The 21,332-nt window shown below is 40.1% G+C and overlaps 1 protein-coding gene across 1 annotated transcript in view; it reads right to left on the minus strand.

The window, feature by feature from the left end:
• LMO7 (LIM domain 7) overlaps positions 1 to 20,567 on the minus strand; it is a 185,861-nt gene extending 165,294 nt beyond the window's left edge. The window contains 2 exon segments of the mRNA XM_042460780.1: positions 19,213 to 19,316; positions 20,491 to 20,567. Coding sequence (XP_042316714.1) covers positions 19,213 to 19,272 — 60 coding nt within the window. The 5' untranslated portion in view covers positions 19,273 to 19,316; positions 20,491 to 20,567.
• Between the last annotated feature and the right edge of the window lie 765 nt (positions 20,568 to 21,332).

Consider the following 21,332-nt stretch of genomic DNA (forward strand, 5'->3'; position numbering starts at 1 on the left):
GTTGTCGTAAAGACTCAAGTGCCTCTGGAGGCCAGAGGCACATCCTCACAAAATAGTCTACTGGCCCAATTTTTGTTCAGATATACCAGGGATGAGAAAATGTGATTTTCTGGATGTTCTTAGCCCGGAAAGTTCATCAGCTCCTATGAACATCAGCTCCTATGAACACTAGCTAGTGGTGGGAGATTATGGAAGTGGCAAACTCCTGGATAACTACAGTTGCTCCTGCCTCAGCAAAGCTGACCCTCTGCCAGTAAATCACATGCCTGTGAGAAAAAGGACAAGCGAGGAAAGAAGCAAAGGCATCAACACACACCTGTGCCTGCACCAGATCAGTGCTGGTAGTACTTCTGCTCTAATATTGGGAGAAACTAGTTTTTCATTTATGTGGGGAAGAGTGTGTTGTTGTCTAGTTCAGTGGTATAGAATCCAGGTTTTGTTCTTTTTCTTCTTATTTGGAGCCTTTTAGGTTGGTTTTTCCCCCAGTCCTTTTACGAGCTGTAGCAGTAACAGTAGCAACAATAAATAGTAGAAGCAGCAACCACTACTAATCTGAGCCTGAATTGTAAGGTGAGATATGTAAATCTAAATAAAATTGAATGAACTCACAGAATCTTATTTTGCAAATCTACTAGAGGAAACAAGTTTCTAGAATCAAATTAGGAGATTCTGTTAATTAAGCCTAATTTTTTTCCTAAAAATGATAATCCATAACAATCCATTTCCAACATGATGAAATAAGCTATTTTATCTCTAAATCCTCTTTTAAGTAGGTTAAAATGGAAATGCAAACATCCTACCGAACCATCCCTTGAACATTATTCAGAGGTTCATTCCCACTTACATTTAAACCGGTTTGCAAGTTGCCTTTGCTCCATGTTGGTAAAGTAATTCCAAAAGGTCCATTGCTCCCACTATGAAAGTGGATCTTTTCATTATCCCCTTGTAATTGCTTCTTTTTTTGGCATGATTGTTGTCTCCACTGGTTTATGCTGCTTCAAAATGCATGTCAATCATCATCTGTGCATCATCAATGAGGTAAGCAGCAGCCCAAGAAGCCCAGCTTGGGAACTATATGTAACATTTGATTCATTGGTTTTGCAACTACTTGCCTCACTATGCGCTGCCATTGGACCACCCGAGTAATTGCAAGTAGTTGCAAAATCAATTAATTGAATCTTCTATCAATTTTATTTTTAAAAAAATAATGTGCCCATAGTTCACACTATAAGCACAAAGGTGGTGTTGGGGGGGATGGGGGAATCTACCAAAAACGGTAAACGCCCCTCTGCCATCAGTCCCTCCCTTTCAGAATGATGTGATTCAGATCCGTCATTCCCATTTGTTGCACACACTTTGGAAATGATTCTTTTCAAAAGAGCTGCCAAAGAACTAGTGTCAGGAAAGAGCAAGTTTTTTGCGTTTGCCTTGCTTCATCACGATTGAAACTGATCACAGTACGATCGGAACTGATTTCAAATGGGAATGACGGTCATACAACCCAATCAGCAATTCGCCTTAAATCATAGTGGGAACGCAGCCTCAGAGGTTCCACTGTGCTCAACAACATAGGTAGATGTGTATACAACAGGTAGGTGGGTACACCTTTGTCATCAGACTATCATATAAATTTTCCCTGTGAATTTTACAGGATTTCATAATCTGGCTTATTTTACATATTCGTTCCCAATGGCTAGTCACAGTATTGGTTAGATTCTAATCATTAATCAACTCCAAATCTAACAGTCGTTTCTGCACATTGTCCTAAACTAATCTGTGGCATTACAGGCATATTGCAAGTGATTCAGAATACAAATGTTGAATAAGACAGCCATTTCTTAACTCCACTGGCCTTTGTTTACATTGTGACACTGCAATCAAATTTGTTTGGGTTTCTCCAGGACTAGCACATCTGGGTCTCATCAACAGTTGGCACTGAGTAGCTTATTACATTTTCAAAACAAAAACAGCAAAGTGCCTAAAAGAGAAACATGCAACTATAAATTCTGAATGGACTGCCACAGGGCAACTGAAAGCTAAATTACATATTATATTGCAGCCATGTCTAACATTAACCCCAAAAGTCCCATTTGTTGCTAAGTATGTTCAGGTGGGAAAGGAAAAAAGTCAGTTTTCACCAGAAATTCCTTAGCCAGAACCTAAGCATGGGGACATCCTGGAGGAAAGAAAATGAGAATAAATTCCACCTTCAGAAAGTGCATGCAAACTGATTTTCCTGTTAGCTGTGCCAAACAGAATGTGGCATTTAAAAAGAAGGAGGGAGGGAGGGACAGGCACCATAATAACTAGGGTCCAAAACACACTGCAGAAATCATCCTGTTTGAGACTGCTTTAGCTGTCCTGGCTCAGTGCTAAGGAATCCTGGGAATTGTAGTTTATTGTGGTCCCAGAGGTCTCTGATAGAGAAGGCTAAATGTCTCATAAAACTACAGTTCCCAGAACTCCTTAGCATTGAGCAGGGCAATTAAAGCAGTCTCAGGACTTTATCGCACACTGTTTTTTAAACGTTTGGGGAACTGAAGGAGGACGCTCGTGTGCGCACGCGTCCACCCGAAAACGGAGTTTATCGCACACAATTACATCCTCCAACAGTCCCTGTTCCGTCCCCCGACGTGCACCAGTTCGCGTCCAGTCCTGACGGGCGTGATTTTTGCCTGACGGACTACCTTATGGATTATCATTTTTAGGGGAAAATATTAGGCTTAATTAACAGAGGCTCCTAATTTGATTCTAGAAACTTGTTTCCTCCAATAGATTTGCAAACTAAGGTTCTGCGAGTTCATTCAATTTTATTTAGATTTACATATCTCACCTTACAATTCAGGCTCAGACTAGTAGTGGTTGCTGTTTCTACTATTTATTGTTGCTACTACAGCTCGTAAAAGGACTGGGGGGGGGGGGACAACCAAATACAGAAGAAAAAGAAGAAAACCTGGATTCTATACCATTGAACTGCTTTTTTAAAAATGGAGATTAGAGCTCAATAACACATGGTCTCCAAAGCAAAAGGATGATACTATCCCGTTTCCGAGATGGTCAACTCTTTCTACATGAAAATATATCTCAAGGTGCTTTGCCATATATACTAACCTAATACATACATGCTGATGCTATTCAGCCTGCACACTTGTCACAAAGGTGACCAGCCATCCATACCCAATATAACAATAAATAGAAGATGAAGTGCTCACAACACATCTGTAAGGAAAAGGTCACATCTAGCGGAAGAGAGATGTATCAATTCCACACAAAAGAACATCTAATGCTCTTATGTGATTTTATAGATAACTAGATATAGATACACACACATACATACTCATATACACCCTTTATCCAGGGGCAAATGATACAATAAATATGATACCCGAGGTACAATAAAACCAACTTGACTAATTTAAAATTGTAAATAATAAAAATGTTTTAAAGGCTAAAAACATGTTAAACAATTTACCAAACTTAAAAAAAAACAGATTGAAACATTAAAGTATTTTTTAATGAATTTAAAACCATATACATGTGAGTTTGTGTAAGACAACTGAATAATAACTGTGTTGATACCAATTGGGTCCAAATGGAAGGACATTCCACAATGGGTTGTATTGGCCATAACAGGGCTATTATTCAATCAATTGTTTTACACAGCAGAGAACATGGCCATTTCTGTTGTGGTAAAGCTTTCTCCTGCGATGATGGTCATATCCACAAATGCTCAGCTACCCCAATAAAATTTGCCAAATCTACTCAGATTATTTACTTTTAGAAAAGAGCATGAATACAGTTTCTGTCATGAATCCCAATCCATTTCAGGCTTCAAATGTCATTACTAACACCATGGAAGCATACTGGCAGTTGGTGCAATTCCTTTTAAAATTCTTTTTAAAATGGTACAGTATTATGTGATCTTTAAGGGCAGCCCCAAACAAAGTGCACTGTAGCAATCTAATTGTGAAGATACCAGCACATCAACGACTGTAGCCAATTTATGTGAGGATAACTAGGGAAGGCCATAGTGATTCACCACATCAGAATCCACCCAGCTGCCCAATAACAAAAATGGTTCTAAGAGTACTCTCAAGCTACACACCTGCTTCTTCAGGAGGAGTGCAACACACATCAAGGGAGGTAGCTTACCCAATTCCCAGCCTCCACCAACCTCCAATATTTGTTGTTGTTGTTGTTGTGTGACTTCAAGTCATTTGAAGTCTATGGGATATTGAAGACCCTATCATGGGGTTTTCTTGGCAAGATTTGTTCAGAAGAGGTTTGCCATTGCCATCCATTGAGGCTGAGAGAGAGTGACTTGTCCAAGATCACCTAGTGCATTTCCATGGCTGACCCAGGATTCGATCTCTAGTCTCTCAGTGTCCTAGTCCAACTCTCAACCATTACACCACACTGGCCCTCTAAATCCCCAATTTAATTTTTCATAATTTTTCTAACACTATTTCTTTTTGCTTTTTTCTGGGTGTAAAGCTCATACCTACTTGTTTTTTTTCCAACACCTCAGTTCATCTCATCAACAAGGGCCAAACATTTTAAGCAATTCCAAACCTGAAAGTTGCAGCATGTAATTTTCCTGAAGATGGATGATTAGAATGCTACTCCAGGGACCAATATTTGCAAACTCTGTGACCTGCTCTGAAGCACACACTCAGTTCATGTGAGGCTGACAGAGATCCCACAGGCTTGCCAGCTGCCTCACAGGAAGCGAGAAACACTCCCCTCCCTGTGTGCATTTCTCAAAGGTTCCTTAGTAGAGTAACACAGAAAGCACCCTCTGAAGAAACAGAGTCTGAAAACTTCTGATGTGCAAAATTCTGTAATTTATACATGGATTGACAGCATTTGTACTGCAGCTTGACTTCAACATATATCACCTTGCCAATTTGTATAACAACTACTTACCTCCATATCTTTGCTAAGGCTGAAGGTAAAAATGGCAAGTTAACTTGCCTATGGTTTATAATGAGCTCATGGCTGCAACAAGATCTGAAGAAGCCCTCACAGCTCCTATACCCTCAAGTCCCTGTGAGATGCTATACATTTTTTCTCTTTTTGTGTGCTAGCCCACATCACCATTTCTGGTATGTTACAACTATTCCTATTTTAAAGGTTCAGAAGTGAAGCTGAAGCAATTTACCGTACGGCAGTGAAAGAGCCTTTGCCGAAACCAGGGATCAAATCCAGATTTCTCAAGTCTAACATGAATGAACCAACATAGCTCCAGTTTCTCATAATTTCTTTGCCATTCCGCTTCACTGACAAAACTTGGATACATTTCAAATTAAGCTACAGGGGCCCCGGCCAAAGCTCCCCCTTCCCTCAACTTCATCCAGTGAAACAGCAATACTCACCTAACAGAGACTTAAGTGTATCCTTTATTCAGATGTTAAACCAAGCCAATTCCACAGCAAAACAGCTATAAAAAGCATTCCAGAAAGTGGCCCACCCAAGTTTTACAATATGAATGAGCTGCTTGATTGAGATATGTGCAGGTTGGCTTTTGTCTTTCAGATGCTTAATGTCTGTGTTCTCATCTCATGCTGAAAAGTATGTAGAGGAGGTGGGGGGGGGCAGAGGGAACCACAGCACCACTTGCTAACAATATTAAAGATTACACAAAATGAATCTCAGAACTCTTTATCCCAAGTTTCCTTTTTCATTTGTCTCCTCTACACAGAGCCATACTGTATTGATTAGTCCCATGCTCTGAGCAGGACTGGGAAGGGAGAGGATGGAGAGGGGGAAACTCTTTATGCAAATTCAGGAAATCCATCCCAGCCGGACATTATTTCTGCCTTGGCAGAAAAGCAAACCATGAAAACATACAGTAGACAGGCTGGCTTTAAAACAAGTTCCAGAAATAGAGGCATGTGGTGGCCACATGTTAGACAACTATTTCCTTAGACTCCATCATTATATTACATAGTGCTTTCAAGCTCCAGGCAGATTTATTTAAAGCAAACGTTTGCTTTTTGAAGAATTAAATCTGTCCCTGAAAAGAAGCCTCTACAACCATGCGGTGTTCCCCACCCCCCAATTCTGATATCCTCTATATGTTACTCAACATTAGGTTGTTCTTGTCACAGAAAATGGCCATTTCTGTCTTGAAGATCATGCCTGAACCTAGTTATCCTCACATAAACAGTTTTTAAGCTGTGGAAAGCAAGTGGTTTCTGGAAATTTATCAGGGAATCCTCAGTGGAAAGTTCAATAACAGGAGACAGGATCTGGCCATCACTACCGTTGAATACAATCTTCTCTGGCAATACTCAACTAAACCAAAGCACTTGAGTGTGTTCTTCTATTGTGCAGTCTATGCAAAGGCACTCCTTAGCTCTGAATATCCCTGGCCAATGCTCTGCATGACCCAAAGATTCATACACTAAACCAAGAAGCTTCTACAGGGCACAATGGTCCTCCAACAGACAAGTCAATGTGGAAAGCATTCTTATCTTTCAGGGATTTCTTCTCTTACTGCAAACCAAATTACCATATATACTCATCTATAAGTCTAAAAATTTACACCCAAAAATTTACCCCAAAATCCCAGATTGACTTATTTACGGGTCACTATGGAAATGTGATAGCAACTCTTTCAGATTTTCCCATGGCATTGGGAGAGGACTTTAATTTGTCTCTGAAGCAAAAAGAGTCCTGTTGATATGAAAGCTGAAGCGATGAAGCAAAAAGACTCAATGAAAGTCTCTCTTGCCATACACACAATGAAGGAGCCTCCAAGTTTTACCCTCAACCTATCCACGGGCTGTGGCAAAATCCATAATTTTGGCCCCAAAACCTGACCTCAACTTATACATGAGGTCAGCTTATAGTTAAGTATATACGATAGTACCTAACCTGTAAAAAAAGGATTGTTTCACTCCATGGGAAGAAGCACCATGCCCAGCCTGCTAAACCCATTAGTGCTGCTATGTAAGTTTCAATTTAGAAGAAAGGTGGGATATAAATAAAGTGGTGGATGGATGGATCTCTTCAACCAGTTTCTTGGAACATTCATTTCTGAATATTTAAAGTCTGATTTTAGTGGTGACAATTTACCAGACTCAGTGGAGGTTTTGCACTGTGTCTTTTTTTTTAAAGTATTTTTCTTTCATGCACACCAGATTGCTTTGGGAACGTTGCTTAGCAACTCTGGCAAAATTATCTTCTCTAAAATAAGAACCTGTAGAAATGAAACGTTTCTTCCAAATTACTAGGCATCAGGATGAGTTAGGAACATGATCTCAACTGTGAGTGGGAGACATGGACCCATCCCTCTACGACAATAGCACCACCTACCTTTTCACAATTAAAATGCCAACTAGCATTAAATACCACATATATGCATTACCTGGCAAGATTAAAATTAATCCTAAAATGAATCTGAGCAATATATGCATATTACGACACCAAAATACCAACAATATATAAACACAGAAGAGGACAATTCTGGAAAAGCCATAAATGTAGGAAAAGAAACTTCAAAATGCAAATAACTGGGGACAGCCAGTCATGGACGTCACATGAAACTCCAACATTCCTGGTGACCAAGCATCCATCAAATGTTGTCTGTGGTTTTTCAGATCATTTGACTATTCAGACCTCAGTTGGTTTTCTTTAAAAGCAGGTCACAAGGGCATTTTTCCAATGAATAAACTGGGCATACTATTTGCTCAACACGCATTTTCGCTGCTAGCTTACAATAGTCAGAGTTGTTTGCTCCTTTTCTAACTCCATAAAGCTAGGGACACGTAATGCAGCAATGTCAGGAATTTTTGAGCTCTAGCTCATCAATATTTACTACTCTACAACTGCTTCTTATTTGCCTTGGGAGTGAGCTTCTAACCAGGACTATTAACATTGTTGGTTCAGGCTGCAAGTGCTCTCAGGAACAAAGTTGTTGTGGTATTTTAGTTTCTCTTTAAATGGCAGAGTTTAGACAGTGCTTCAAATCAGATGAAAATGTGTTATTTGTGCCAATTTTAATGTCTCGGATCTGTCTAGGACAGTCCTGTACAAGTTGAGATTCATCAAGCCACATACAGCAACTGAAATCTGCCAGGTGATGATACTTCCCAGCACCACTCCTCCATTAAGAAGGAGAGGGGACTTCAAATTGGGATTGTATCCATTTTAGATGGGCACTATATATGGAAGCTTCAGGGCAACGTTCTGCTATCAAAACACTGTTTGAGAAACAGCCAAAGACATTAGGAAAGTTACTTTGAAAAAATCATTTATTGCATAAATAACTGCAGGGGCCCTCTCCAAGAAAATAACTTGTATGCATTACAGAGCTATTTCAGATCCTTTTAAAAGCACTATTAAAATGACATAAGATATGAAAAATAAATCCCCCCAAAATACCCCAAGAAAAACATTTTAGTCTTCCAAAAGTAATGATGAGGACCAATATGACAATAGTACCAATATAAGAATAGTACGCTGGGAAAAATATCAATGTTACTGGTCATTAATTTTAAAAACAATAAACTCCATTATTCCTTTATTACTCTCAAAACCCATAGGGTACAGTGACATCATTACTCATAAGGTGTTACTTTCAAGCTCTGTACTACATTAACATTAAAGCAAATTTCACATAGCAGTGTGCAAGTGGCAACACTTCTAGCATATATAATTTCTCTTCTCTAGAAATGAGAAAAGAGATAGTACTTAATCCAATCCTTTTTAAGATAAAGAGGAAACCCAGTTTGTCATGGATATGGATTCTCTTCATCACCGAGGTGGACAATAAAGACTTACCTTGTCCTTGGTAAAATGAATGCAAGAGCTTCTTACCCAGCATTGCTAGGCAAGCAGCGGCTATTCCCTTCCACACAAATGCTATGTACCGAGTTAATATTTCTAATGAATTCACCACATTTTGCTCAAGATGTCATAACCTAATAGGAATATTTGAGTTAAGCCTTTAAATACATTTTGCTTGCACTGAAACACATCTACCGTCATATGGCTGTGCCAATTTTGTTAGGAAAAAAAAAGATCTGCTATTAAGTTTTATATGGCACTGGCCTCTTTTCTTTCATTACACTGGATGATTAGCCAACTTACAGCTGTTTAGCCTTAAATTAATCATTTAAAATGGTTGATAACCTTGTTACATCATTGGAAAGTAAATAAAAGATGAGCATTTAATATTATTTGTATCTCAAATAATTATTTCTTAAAGAAGATCAGCAAAGGCTTTGAAGAAGGACTCTGAGGCTGCATCTGCACTGCAGAAATATTAGTTTGACACCACTTTAACTACCATGGCTCAATGCTATGGATTATTGGGAATTGTAGTTTGTTGTGGCAGAGCTCTCTGACAGCAAAGACTAAATATCACACAAAACTATAATTCCCAAAATTTGATGGCACTGAGCCATGGCAGTTAAAGTGGTGTCAACTTGGATATTTGTGTAGTGTGGATTCAGCAGTATTTTCACTCATGAAGGCACCCGCCAAGCCCAAAGAAGTGTTTACTGTTCCACTTGGTCTGGTTTCTTGGGATTAGTTTCAGCTGTTGCAATCCATCCTACCTGTTGTAAGGTTGAACCCTGCCCTTCCCTGCTGATAAGAACTAGTAGAAATGGATGATCTAGGGCATGGCAAATGCCTGTCGGGATGATGTGCACCTGATTGATGTAGTGGGCTGGATGGTGAGCAGTAAAGTGAAAATGATTCCCAATAAGTTGGAGGCTCTATGAGTTGGTGGTTCCTTGGTGTGGCAATTGAGCAAGCAATTCATCCTGGATGAGTTTGCACTCAGTGCTCAATGAAGTAGCAAGTACATAGCTTGGAGAGTTCGTCCTGGTCCATTTCTGTCACAGGAGACAGTGGAATCTATGGTCTGGATTGCCTGGGGCTAACTTTGATTGGTACACAACTTTGATTGGTCCACCAGTTGTAGCATTTATTTATTTATTTATTTTGGATAGTGACAGCCTAACTACAGTAGTTCATGCAGTTGACTTCCCAATTAGACCACTGTAATGCATTTGACATGGAGATGCCCTTGAAGATGACTCAGAAACTGCAGCTAGTGCAAACGTCAGCAGTGAGATTGCTGATTGGAACGTTTGATGAATAAAATGCTTAAGGCAAGGTTTTCATATGTTTACTCCCACAAAATTATTTCTAAACACCCACAATAATGGACATATTAATAATTCTTCTAAAGCTTTCAGTACTATATGAATCTGATTTCCATATTAATACAGCTTCAACCCAGTCTAAACAATACCAACCCTGAATTTCGCATCCCTTTTTATGCAACTGGTTGAATTAAGTTAGATTATATCATTTGTTGTTGTTTTGTACCATCAAACCATTTCTGACTTATGGTGAACCCATCACAGGGTTTTCTAAGGCTGAGTGTGTGTGACATACCCAAGGTCAGCCAATGTGTTTCCATGGCTGACCAGGGAAATGAATCCTGGTCTCCAGAGATGTAGTCAATGCACAAACCACTACGCCGGCTAGCTCTCATTATACAATAATATTATATATGTATATCACATATACATCAACAGAAACCTAAAAGACTAGGAATGTTACTTCAGTACAGTTTGTTATACTGGTTTGAGTTCAAAGTTGGTACTGTTTCCCAATCATTTCCTTGAAAATATTTGGGTTGCTGTGGCTACAAGGAAAAACATAGTTAAAAACCACCAACACTTAGAAGCATTGAAGCATTCATAGCAGGAATGCTGTAATCACAAACCTATCATATTCAGAAGTATTGAGTGTTCTTTATCAAGTTTATGTAAACACTGCTTGGTTCATGCTCAGCATTCTTTAAAAAAGGAGACAGGTGTCCAATTTCTGGGATATTTATCCTAGTTTACTATATCTCTGCACAAGGCTTCTCAGGGTCAGATAACGGTAAACAGTATGATGTTTTTTTCTTTTTTTAAAAACATCAGATTAATTAATATGCTGAGTTCTTGGTATATCAAATACATGCTATTTCCATTGCTTACAACTTCATGATCAAATCCTGTGAGGGGAGGAAAGATTTGTTTCACCCCCCATTCACTTTGTTCAACACCCTTCTTTTGAGAACCAGCTTTCTGCAAAAATCAAACTGTCTGAAGGTGGAAGAAAGAATTGCAGCTGCTAGACTTTAACCAAGCTGCAAGTGCTCCAGACTTCAGGAGTCTTTCCTTACACACACAACACAAAGAAATGCCTCAGAGTCCATTCTGTACTATTTTTGGCATATATGGAATGTTGTTACTGTGAAACAGGAAGAAGAGGTGATCCATTTTAAACTGAATTCATCTTCTGGCCAATCTGTTTTACATTTGTGTTACAGAGTTATTTAAGCAAAATTCAATCTGAGTTTCAGATACTGGAACCTTTTGGGCCACGGAAGGTACCTGCAGGAAATCTAAGAACAAATGTAAATCCCTTGCTGGTTGCTTTTTTTGTTTTGTTTTGTTTTCTAAGTAGCCATGGAGGAGACCCAAGTCAGATCAGACTGGGGCACTGTGGCTAGATGAAAAACCCTTTGCTCTCAAGTGCAGGAAATTGTTCTTTGTCTGCCAGTGCAACTGATAGCTTCTCAAGGGGACAAAGGAAGTTAGTAAACTGGTGTGAGGGAAGGTATTAAAGAATTAAACCAGATGTGAGCAAGCTTTAGGCTTGTGGATTTACTTCCACTAAAACTGATGTCTGTCAACTTGAACCAGGTGCAAAACCGTGGACTACGGCAGTATAGAACTGAGCAGTAAGAGACAGTAGGCTCTTGGTATCTGTTGGGGTTTGGTTCCAGATATTGTTGAACTGCAACTCCCATCTGCCCTAATCTGACAATCAGCACAGACGACGTCTGGAGGACTGCATTCTGTCCAGCCCTGCTCTGAAATGAAGTTAGAGATTTTGCTCTTGAAAGTGACACAAAAGTAAAGTCTACATCCCTTCAACATGCTAGCTACACCTGCATTTTTAAAAACGTACTTTAAACTGTAGCAGGTAACTGACAATACAACTCGCTCATGTGAAGTTTTAAACCAATACATTACACTTTGAATTGAAATGTGTGCACTTTTTATGTTTAACTACACTGTAGAAGTTGTCCCTGAACTTTATTAAAAGCACACACATTTGTACTTCACATTTAGAATTTTATTGCTGTTGCCACCTGTGTGTTACTGGCAGAGAAGAGAGAGTCTATTGTGAGAGTACTATTAACACCACATGTTAACATATCAGACTTTTGGGTTTTGATTATATACTTCAAGAGCATTTTCACCTGCATCAAGGATATCAATTTGTAGAAACAGCTTGGCTTGAAAATGCCTACTGAGAACATGGAGGTGTAAACAAATACAAAACAGATATTGGGTGGGACTGCATAACTATAAAGGATTTCTAGACTCAAAATGTAATAACCAATATCATAATCCCTTCATACAACTCGGCAGCATAACCATATTTGGAATTTCAGGTGGCTCATCTCAAAAAATATTTACAGCAAAAAATTATCACAGAAATAAAGTGCACCTTAAAGGACATCAAGAATAGATGTTAGACCATTTCTCTTTCAGGAAAAGACAAATGACAATGTTATCCGGAGCCTTCTAGTTTAGAAAAAAATGTGGTTATTACAAAGGTGAACGGATATGCAGAAGGAATAATATAATGAGTGTCATTTTAGGAAACTGAATGGTATCAGGAATGCATAACTTGCCTAATTAATGATTAGGATTCATTACAACATTTCACATGATGCACAAGTTTTGATTTTGAAGAATTGTGTCTTATGTGCCTTGAGGTCATTTCTGACTTATGGAGACCCTAAGGTGAATCTATTATGGGGTTTTCTTGGCAAGGTTTATTCAGAAGTTTGTCTTTGCCTTCTTCTAAGGCTGAGAAAGTGTGACTTGCCCAAGGTCAACCAGTGGGTTTCATGCCCGAGCAGGAATCGAACCCTGGTCTCCAGATTTGTAGTCTAATGCTCAAACTACTATGTCACACTGGACTCCCTTTTTAAAAAATTAGGACACATTAATAAGGAATAAGTCAATCCGTGGGTATTGACCATGGCAAGTAAATGAAACATCTGTAGTTAAGGAACAGGGTGTGTCTTAACGTGCAGGCAGAGAATTGAGAAGTTTTGTCTTCATGCCCTGCCTGTGAAATTTGAAACATCTGGCAAGCTACTGTCAGAAACAAGAAACAATTTGATGAATGTGTGGACTGATCCTACAGTGACAATGTTGTTATTGTTGTTGTTGTTTTTAACAGATTTAACTGAACATTCTTGTGAGCTGTTAAATTAGGAGATGGCACAAACAAATGTAATTGATGATTTAGTAGAAGATGGGGATTTCTTTCCTGTTTATTGGCAAAGATATGAATAAAAAGTGTGTCTGAACAATTGCTCTTGAAAAGTAAAAGCAGATCATGTTCACTCAGCAACCCCAATGACAACACACTCTGGGTGATGTCTCATTTCCAATATGAATACAAAACTTTTGGTGCTTTTTTCGGCTTTTTCGCATGGAATCGCGGCTTTTCCCCATTAGCGCCTATGGCAATTCGGCTTACGAAGGCTTTTCGGGTTACGAACGGTGCCACGGAACGAATTAATTTCGTAACCCGAGGCACCACTGTATGCCTGAATAGTAGGTAGTGAGGCAAAGCCATTCTGCATGGCTTCATTTGGCAAGCACCATCATCAGGCCAAAGGAACAGCTATGTTGGCAAAGCATTCAGCCCATCCACAATTAGCAAGTCTCACTTCCCAATGGGAGTGATGCCTTTTGGGAATTCCAGGGAATGTCAACCTCCAAACCAAGTTGCTAGGGCAAACAGCTGTGATGACATTAAAGCTAGGTGGATTCCAGACCCAAAGCTGTCTAGGGAGAGTCTGATTCCTCAGGCTGGATTTGGCCATCCACTACTAAATTCATCAGGTTCCTAAAATATCCTCACAATAATAACACCACAGATGAATTCTGTATCCTATGACCATGGTAGATTTTAACATGCATTAAAGAGAGAGCAGAAGCAGGCAAGCTGCAATAAATGAGAAATGACTGCCATTCTGCAAATGAGTTTAAAGGAAAATATATTCAGGTAGCCAACAGTAGAGCTTTGCTCACATGCTTGAGGATGAAAGACTAAGCCTAAGAATTACAGTATCAGTTTATATGGCCCAAAGGAAAATTCTTCAGGGTAAAGAAAAACTTGCTTGTCTACTGCACCCTTCCACTTTTCAAGGAGAAAAGGTCCACTACCCTATACAATATATTCCAATTTTCAAATGCTTTCTTTTCAAATAAGAAGATTTAAACATTCTTATTCATGAGTTCCAGTGCATTTGGAGATAGAACAGGTTCTCCCCAAAAGCTACCTATAGCAATCCCACATCAGTACTATGAAGCAAACAAGTCTCCATGTTTGCATTCTAGTGGATTTCTGCTTTCAGCTGTTATAATGTCAGTGTTTTGCTCTACAGAGAAGTCTTGCATGTGTGTGTACCATGATGGACACATTACTAGAGCTACTGTAAAATACTGTCTCCTGCAATAGTTAAAAGCAGTTAAGTAAATAATAATTCACAACACAACTAAAAGAATGATGTCAACGTGAGAAAAATCAAGGACAACCAAGGTCCATATTTTAATTTGTCATGAAAAAGGACAGTATTTAAGTCCACATAGCTGTATGTCATGTGGCTGGATTGCATATAATACTGCAGCTGTGCCTGAGCATACATGATTCGTAACCGTGAAGCCTGTACTGTTAGATCTAGCCAGTTTTGTTAAGGTACTTCAGAAAGGGGTCAATTTGTAAAGCAAAGTACACCAGATAACCTTCTGGAGAACAGAGTAAACCATGAAAATACAGAAGTTTGCCATCTGTGGTCAAAACATGATCATACAAAGAATGCTTTCCAGCAGCTTCGACATTCCCTTGAAAATACTGCTATGATTTACTCTTTGCTGTTAATGCCACTTTGTACTCTACATTCCAGCACACCTGCTGAGTTAGAAAGCCTGGTTTTGCATTTCCCATGTAGGAACTATAAAATGTTGGACTCAAAGCCCCTGGGCTAAGAAATTCTACTTGCTAAAAAAGGACAAGTACCATGAGAACACACAAAATTCCAGCTTTTCTTTATCTTTTCTTTTTTCTGGAACAAGAAAAGACCAGGAAGAGAAAAACGACCCCAACTAGTTTTCCTTTCAGAAGTATAATGAATAAAATTTATTATGGAGGAGCCAACTAGGCTCTGGCAGATGTGACAGAAAGAACAGTATCAATTTACATTAAAACAAACATCACAAGCAATATTATACAGAAATGCTAGAAAACAACCAAAGTCAAAATCATAAAGCCTCAGACAATTATATTAAACAATACAATTAAAACTTAACTCCTCAGTGAGGGTCATGATTTGCACTTTTTAAGACCCTATTACATTCTATTCCACTCCCACAATTGTATACGTATGTGTTATTTAACCTTGTAAACCGCCCTGATTGCATTGTGTAGAGAGGCGGGATATAAATTATTATTATTATTGTTGTTGTTGTTGTTGTTATGTTATGCCTGAGGCCTTGATACCACTCTGTACTGCATCCAGAGAAGTGGGTTTTTATCCACAAAAACTCATGCAAATATGAAAAGTAGTTATTCTTAAAGGTGCTGCCACATCTTCTTTATCTTTTCCTTTCCTTCTTTTTTATCTTCAGTAAGACTAAGAGCAGTTAACAACTAATACAGATTGTAAATTACAGATCTAAAACCTGACAATGTCTGGCAAATTTTAATTAAGATCAGCAATTTGTCAAGGACTCCTCCTGCCTTATGAAATGTATATCATAATTCCCAGAGTTGGGGATTACTTCCTGTGATGACTATTAAGATTTATAGGATCATGGCACAGAAAGTATGATTTTCAAAACTGCTCCTAAAGTGCTAAATCACCTGCAGCCATCCATATACTTAGAAAAAGTTTCAGCAATTAGTTTCTTCTGAACAAGACCAAGACATCTTGTTAATCTTATAGTACCTTTTCCAATTACCATTCTCAGTTCCAAGAATAATTAGGTATCTTTCATGAATCAGTTGTCAAATCTCTCCTCTAAGTGTAATTCCATTGTCTTGGCAAGACTACACTAGTTCAAGCTGACAAATGAATTGCCCCCTAAGGAATTCATCAAGATCCAAACCCTGCCACAAAATCTGATATATGCTTTGCTAAGTAGAAAGGAATGCCCCCCTCCCCAGTTGTCTACTGGAGAACATTAATGGGAAGGTTGGAACTGAATCTAAAGGCCATCTCATTAAACCATCCACAGCTCAGCAGGACTCCCCATTCCCTGCATGTTTAATAGAAGAGCCTCAATAAGTGCAGTATGCATGTCCACACTTAGAAACCCTCAGGTTTTGAAATCAACCTTTCATACAGAATACTGCTTTCTTGATTATGTCATGTGTGAAATACAGTATATAACCATTCACCCACTGTACGTTCTTAGGCCACTATGCTTAAACACTTTCAAACAAATGGAAATCAACATTCCAGGTGATTACCTATCATGGAAAAATGGTATCAGACACAGAGAGTTGGATTAAATAAAGGCCACTTTATTAGCCTAAAATCACAATGATCTTGGAAGAAACCAGAGGAAGGAGCAATCTGAAGCAGGTTCAGGTGTCACCAGGTGTCACCCCTTGCCTACTTCCTCAGCCTTCCCTTGGGCAAAACACCTGACCACAATCCGGAGGCAATAACTGGGTGCTCTTTGGCCAGCCTTATACTGGAAGGGAAAACCAAGGTACTCCCACCCAAAGCTCAAGACTTTACAAGTGAGAGTAAAATCCCCAGGTTCACCTCAAAAATAAACTCCTTCTCCACTTGCAGAACCTAGGACTCTAGAGAGGCATTGCCCTACACTAAAAGGGTGCCAAGGTGTACACCGAAACTCTTATAATCTCCCCTTGGTACCTGCCATATGGAAGCCTATTTATAGACAATATTCATAGCCAATTGTCAAACTCTCCCAGACAGTGATGGGCGAAACCCAGGTAAAGGAGAGAAAGTTCCTCTCGAGCCCCCAAGTGACTAGCAAGGTTCACACTGTGCTCTGGGCTCGAAGGTGGGTCACAAAGTTGTGCAAAGTCACATGGAGGGGCAGGCAGGCCTTTTACTGCCTCCAACTCTGCCCCATGCACAATGTCCCAGATTGTGCCCAATGCAAAGGCCTCTGGTCTCCCTCCACAAAGTTCAACAAAGGTGGTCCCTCCTCCACAGTGTCGTGTATTGTATGGGTCCAGAAACCCAGTGATTTCAGTGGGCTAAGAAGACTTAGCCAAAAAGTGGGTAACGTGTGGCTTTGTTGGACTCCAACTCTCATCAGCCCCAACAAGTATATGGCCAATGGTCAAGGAAGGTGGGAGTCCACATCTGGAGATCTATAAGTTCTCAATTCTTACTTTAAAAACTAACCAATTTATCATGACATGTGTTATTAATTTCACTACAACAGATTTAACATAACTAAACACTTGGAAACTAGAAGAAGGAAACTAGATTCTAGAAGGTCTAGGTCAGTGGTTCTCAACCTTTGGTCCTCTGGGTGTTTTGGACTTTCTCTTCCAGAATCCCTACCCATTAGCTGTGCTGTTTTGGGCTTGTGGGAGTTGAAGTCCAAAACATCTGGAGGAACAAAGGTTGAGAACCACTGGTCTAGGTAGACTTTAATAAAAGACACTCCTTTACATTAAAGCAGAGGTGGCCAAGGGTATTGCTGGGACTGTTAACGCTCCTCAGCACAAGGAGGATGTGAGTTGCAGTCTCTGGAGGATTCCAAGTTGCCCACCTCTGCTCTAAAAGATACCTCTATTTAACAGGGTATCTAGCAATCCTAACACAATATTAACAAACCAACCTTCCACACACAAAACTGGCACCACTCAACTCAAGACAGTCTAACTCAAGCAAGATAGTGCTTATGCTTAACAGTAATCTGTAAATCTGGTACTTGACGGACTCCACCAAAGAGACTGTGCTAAATATCTCTCAGCCACAAAACCGATGGAAGAAAAAGTAGGAAAACTTTTAACAGAGGCCCTTGCTCCAACTCCCTCTTCTTTCCCAAAACCACACAGCTCTCCCTGTACAGGCTTCTAAAAATAACTGCCAAGGGGGTCCCTGCAAAGGGGTGAGGAGGTCAGCCATCTCTCCGCACCCCTGTAACTCAGGCAGGGCCAGACATAATGAACACGAAGAGGATCCATTCCTCGTAATTCTTCCAGCCCACCTCAGCCTAGGCTGACCATATTCCCTTGAGACAAAAACGGGACACTAGGATGGCAAAAGCAGGACAGAGTTATGTAATATTCCATATTCATACAAAAGTTAAGATGACAACAAAAATTATTATGAGAACATATTGAGCTAGCAATTATTCTTCAGTAACAGAACCTATAAAAATTTATTACATGGGGAAAATTCTGTGCAGAAATGGGGGTTTAAATACAAAAAAACTGCAAAGGCGGGTTGATTTTCACACAACATCATTGTTAAAGTGGTGTTAACCAAACAGAAAGCAGACAGAAAGTAGATAAAAGTCACTCCTTTATACTTTCGGAAAATCCTGAAAGTAAAAAGGAGTGGATTTTGTCTACTTTCCATTTGGGTTAATTAACCCTGGTTTAACAACAACGTGTGTGGAAATCAACCCGCTTTTGTGGGGGTTTCCCAGCATTTAAATCCCATTTTTCCACAGGATTTTCCCCTGTGTGATAAACTCCATAGAGGGGGACTACGTTTCACTATGGATATTTCTCCGAGGAAGTAACCTTACGCAGCAAATTTCGGTCTTTCAATACCTTACCATAAACTTTTCACACTCCATGATACAATTTTGGTGCGTTTGACACCCACAGTTTCAAACAGGGGTCTTCAAACCATTCTCGCAAAATGGGACAGACATGACGTTTACATTAAAACGATGGGACGGTCTGGAAATACAGAAAAACCGGTGCATATGTTCAGCCTACCTCAGCCGCAGGTAGGGAGCTGGTAGGGGCTTCCTGGCAAGTGGAAGCCCAGGGCCAGACCCTCCCTTTAAAAACCACCACAATAACAACCCCATGATAGAGAAAACACCCAGGAGTTGCCGCCAGACCCATAAACCAGGGGGGCCGCTCCTCTTCTCTTACCTCTACCCATCTCTGGGCTTCGGCAAAGGCTCCCTCGCAGGAGGCACCCTCCGCATCCATGGCTGGCGAGGAAAAGGTGCCACCCAGGTGCTGAAGAATGGATTCTGTGGAGGCAGAAAACGGGAAAGGGGACTGTCAAGACCTTTACTGAGAGATAGAAAGGGTAAGCAAGGTGAGGGAAGGAAGAGAAGAGTTGGGTCCAAAACACACTGCAGAAATAATCCAGTTTGAGACCGCTTTAACCTGCCGTGGCTCAGTGCTATGAGATCCTGGGAATTGTAGTTTGCTGTGGCACCTGAGCTTTCTAACAGAGAAAGCTCAATGTCTCACAAAACTACAGTTCCCAGAATTTTCCAGCATTGAGCCAGGGCAGTTCAAGGGGTCTCAAACTGGATTATTTCTGCAGTGTGTTTGGGAGCTATGGGGAAAAGACACAAGGTGAGACCAAAGAGGACGGCCAAGCAAAATGGAGGACAGGACCAAACCCAAAGCTAACCACACTCCTCTGAATGCAAACTCATGCCTGAGCTAGGCTCCAAATGGAGGACATGGTGGAATCCCTCCTGGACAGAAGGCTGAGATGGAGGACAGGTCCTAGAATAAAAGGGAGGACCTGTCTGAGCAAAGAGGCTCCATCTACACTGCAGGATTAACACAGTTTGACCCTGCTTTAACTAGCTTGGCTAGTCCAGGATATGGGGGGGGGGGAACCTGCAGTTTGGTGCAGAGAGCTCCAGGGCCACCACAAACTCCATACCCCACTCTCCCCCAGCCAGGACATTTAAAGCGGTGTCAAACTGCATTCATTCTGCCGTGTGGCACTCACTTTTTAAAGGAGCCGAAGCAGGCGTTGGAAGGGAAACCTTTCCTCAGCAAAAGGGGTCCAAAAAAGAAGCCCTTCGCCCCAGCGAGGATGGTGGGGCGCGTCCTCCTTTTCCAGGACGCGTCCTCCATACCACTCCATTCCCTTTTCCCTGCAGGAGGAATTCCAAAATGCCCTCCATTTGGACTCAGAAGCAGGGTTTTAGTTTGCAGTGCCTTGGTTTTAGTTTGCAATGCCCTCCCTGAATGTCCTCCATTATGTCCTCCTGCTCCCCCCCCCCCCCCAAAAAAAAAAACCCCCCAGCTGCACCTTTGCTCTTCCAGGGGCTGCAAACTTGGCTTCCCTCTTGCAGGTGAAGGAGGGCTCCCAAGGGGGAGAGGGGCTCTGTCCTTTGGAGCCTTGCAAGCAGGGCTCCTCTGCCCCCTTCCCTTCCCTTGCCACTACAAAGTGCCTACCTGCTCCTGGCTCAAGCCTCAGACTTCTGCACTGCAGCCTCCCCAGACTTTGCAAACTTTCTTAAACTTTTCCCCGGGAGACTCAGGAGGAGGAGGAGGAGGAGGCGCCGCTGCCACCTGGCGGCAGGTAAGAGGAACAGCAGCCGCTCAAGCTGAGAAGCGCGCATGCGCATTAAAGACTAGTAGCAAAGCCCTCTCTGCTGCTGGAGCTTTCCTACAAAGGAAACAGTGTCAGCTCCAGAGAGCATCCAGAAACAGTGTCAAATCAAGCTTTTCATTTTTTTTATGATAAAGACAAGGCAAATAATGATGTGAATAAGCACTAAATAAGGTTATATAGTGCTTACGTGTGGGGAAAAATATATATCACTGAGAAAATATTATTATTATTATTATTATTATTATATTTATTTGTATCCCGCTCTTTTCTCAGAGCAGCGTCGCAGCATTAAAAGCAGCATTATTAAAAACATTTTTTTACATTAAAAAGGACATTAAAAAGGAATTAAATTATTACGGTATTAAAACAGACAGTTATTAAAAGAGTTTTTCTTCCTCTTATTTATAGTTTTTTTTCCTTTTTAAAATACGTTTTATTCTTTTAATAAAATATCTGTTTTAATATTGTAATGATTTAATTCCTTTTTAATGTACTTATTATTATTATTATTTAATTATTTAATTAATTTAATTTTTAAATGTTTTTAATTGTACTTTTTTTAATGCCGTGAAGCCACTCTGAGGGCAGGATACAAATAAATATAATAAATATAATAAACAAATAAATAAATAAATAAAACATTAACATTAATAAAATAATAACACATATTTTTAAATTTTTT

The sequence above is a fragment of the Sceloporus undulatus genome, chromosome 3, assembly GCF_019175285.1.
Source record: "Sceloporus undulatus isolate JIND9_A2432 ecotype Alabama chromosome 3, SceUnd_v1.1, whole genome shotgun sequence".
NCBI lineage: Eukaryota > Metazoa > Chordata > Lepidosauria > Squamata > Phrynosomatidae > Sceloporus > Sceloporus undulatus.